The sequence below is a fragment of the Grampus griseus genome (genome assembly GCF_964374135.1).
Source record: "Grampus griseus genome assembly, chromosome: 16".
Lineage (NCBI taxonomy): Eukaryota > Metazoa > Chordata > Mammalia > Artiodactyla > Delphinidae > Grampus > Grampus griseus.
In genome coordinates, this window is record NC_139010.1 from 13,375,220 (window position 1) to 13,377,791 (window position 2,572).

The 2,572-nt window shown below is 46.9% G+C and overlaps 1 protein-coding gene across 1 annotated transcript; it reads right to left on the reverse strand.

Annotated features, from left to right (window-relative positions):
- Nucleotides 1-429: 429 nt before the first annotated feature.
- On the reverse strand, nucleotides 430-1,472 carry LOC309834513 (phosphatidylethanolamine-binding protein 1-like). The gene has a single exon (XM_082673421.1). It carries the CDS (start codon nucleotides 1,371-1,373, stop codon nucleotides 810-812), a length of 564 nt encoding a protein of 187 aa, XP_082529547.1. The 5' UTR covers nucleotides 1,374-1,472; the 3' UTR covers nucleotides 430-809.
- Between the last annotated feature and the right edge of the window lie 1,100 nt (nucleotides 1,473-2,572).

Sequence of the window (2,572 nt, forward strand, 5' to 3'; positions counted from 1 at the left end):
TTTTTTTAATAAATTTATTTATTTATTTTTGGCTGCATTGGGTCTTTTTTTTTTTTTTTTAACTATGCAATGTTTTTATTCAACTACAAGCAAATAGCAGAATTAACACAACATTCAGCAACTCCAGACCGGCTTTTCTTACACTGAAGAGTGATCAATTTAACAGGCACAGACTTCCAGATTTCTGATGACCTCTCACTCAGCCCTGCAGCTCATCTAGATGGCCAAGCTTTAACAGCAACTCTCTCCCTATTGCTTTTTTCAGTATTGCTCTTTAAAGGAGCCAGAGCAAGACACTGACACCCACTAACCAGCCTGAGATGTATCACATGGTGGGCTAGTGGACGTGCCGGCCCCTTGTTGTCTTCGTGAGAGACAGGGCTGTGAAAACACATGCCAGAAGATGCCGTCACAGACAATCCTGGGCTCGGGCTCACAAAGGCAGAGGCAATCAACCCTTTCTTTTTTTCTACCTCCCTTAAAGATTCTTTGATGCCCTGCTCTAATACTGCAGACCTGGTCTTTTTACCAGAATTTTTTTCTTCTTTAACGTCTGGGTTGTTATTCTTATATTAACATTTTGATGACCCCATCCTAGTACCAAAATATCCCCCACCAAAACAGAGTTCAAATTTGATCAAAACGTAAACCCCCTAGAATTACAGAGGACAGGCAGAAGGAAAAGTCACCCTAAACCTAAATCTGACCGCTCAGGGGTCAGGCAGGGGGAAGAGGAGAAATCTGCATGCATCACTAAACTGAAACACTGCTTGGGAACTCTGGGACTGTGTCCATCTCCTGGCTTTCCTCTACTTCCCAGAAAGCTGCTCGTACAGTTTGGGCACATAGTCATCCCATTCGGCCTGGTAACACGTGCCAGCCACCGGAGCCCCGAGCTCGTACTTTTTGTGGAAATTTGCCACCTTGAATTTGCCACGGTGGTCTCCAGATCTGTTGCTGAGAATGGGCTCATCACACTTCAGTGGCCTGTCCTGCTCGTAAACCAGCCAGGTGTAGTGGTGAAGGCCTGTGCCCTTGGGAGGCCCAGAGCCCACATAATCGGAGAGGACCGTGCCACTGCTGATGTCGTTGCCCTTCATGTTGACCACCAGGAAATGATGCCATTCCCTGTATTTGGGGTCCTTCCTGCTGGGAGCATCCGGGTCTGTCAAGACCAAGGTATACAGTTTACCTGGATCAAGGCCATCCCATGCAATGCTGGTGGACCAGTTCTTAACCTGGGTGGGTGTCAGCACTTTGCCCAGCTCGTCAACCTCCGCCCCGCCGTATTTGACCTGCCGCGGGTGCTGCGGCCTCTCGTCCACTTCCTGCAGGCTCAAAGGCCCGGACCACTTGCTGAGGTCCACCGGCATTGCGAAGCCGAGAGGATCGGACAGCAGGGAAAGCTGCAGGAGGACTCACGCAGGGTAGCAGCCCAGACTCCCAGCTGTCTGCAAGCTTTACAGAGGCAACTCTGGGTCTTATTTTTAAAATTCATAACAGAAAATATTTATTCAATATTAAGCACAATGGTATTTAGTACAAGTGAATGCTGGTACAAACTTTTTCTTTTTTAGTCTTGATATTTCAGATTATCTTTTTTTTTAAACATCTTTATTGGAGTATAATTGCTTTACAATGGTGTGCTAGTTTCCACTGTATAACAAAGTGAATCAGCTATACGTATACATATATCTCCATATCTCCTCCCTCTTGCGTCTCACCCCCCATCCCACCCCTCTAGGTGGTCACAAAGCACCGAGCTGATCTTGCGTTGGGTCTTCGTTGCTGCGTGTGGGCTTTCTCTAGTTGCGGCTAGTGGGGGCTACTCTTTGTGGCAGTACGCAGAACTCTCATTGCAGTGGCTTCTCTTTATTGCGGAGCATGGGCTCTAGGTGTGCGCGGGCTTCAGTAGTTGTGGCACCTGGGCTCAGTAGTTGTGGCTCGTGGGCTCTAGAGCACAGGCTCAGCTGTTGTGGCGCACGGGCTTAGTTGCTCCGCGGCATGCAGGATCTTCCCAGACCAGGGCTCAAACCTGTGTCCCCTGCATTGACAGGTGGATTCTTAACCACTGCGCCACCAGGGAAGTCCATTGGCCAGTGATTCTTGAGCCTCACTCCATGTGGGAAAGATGTTAGGAAAGGACAGAAGTGTGGGCCCAGGCCATGTGGGTTGCAATCCTCCTTCTGAGAGCTCACTAAATGCTAACGATTTTCATTACCTATGTTTTTGTCGGAAGTTTGCTTTTCTATCACTTGGGATTTCTTAAGCAGCAATGTGTCTTAACATTTTCATTTTGACCACTTTATTTATGAAAAGATAAACCCCAAGTTTTATCGTGGAAAATGGAACAAATTGAGATCTTTATCCTCATAATAGGAGTGCTCAATAATGTTGACTTTGAAAGTTTCTGACCTACAGCAGATGAAAAAGGGGGATTGGGGTTTGTAAGTTTACAGTCAGTTGACTAAAGTGGTTTGATGTGTGGGTGGTAATGAGAGAGACAGAGGAAAAAAAGAGAGAGAGAGAGAGAGAAGGAAAGGATAGGACTTATTCCTCTTCTGTATAGTGA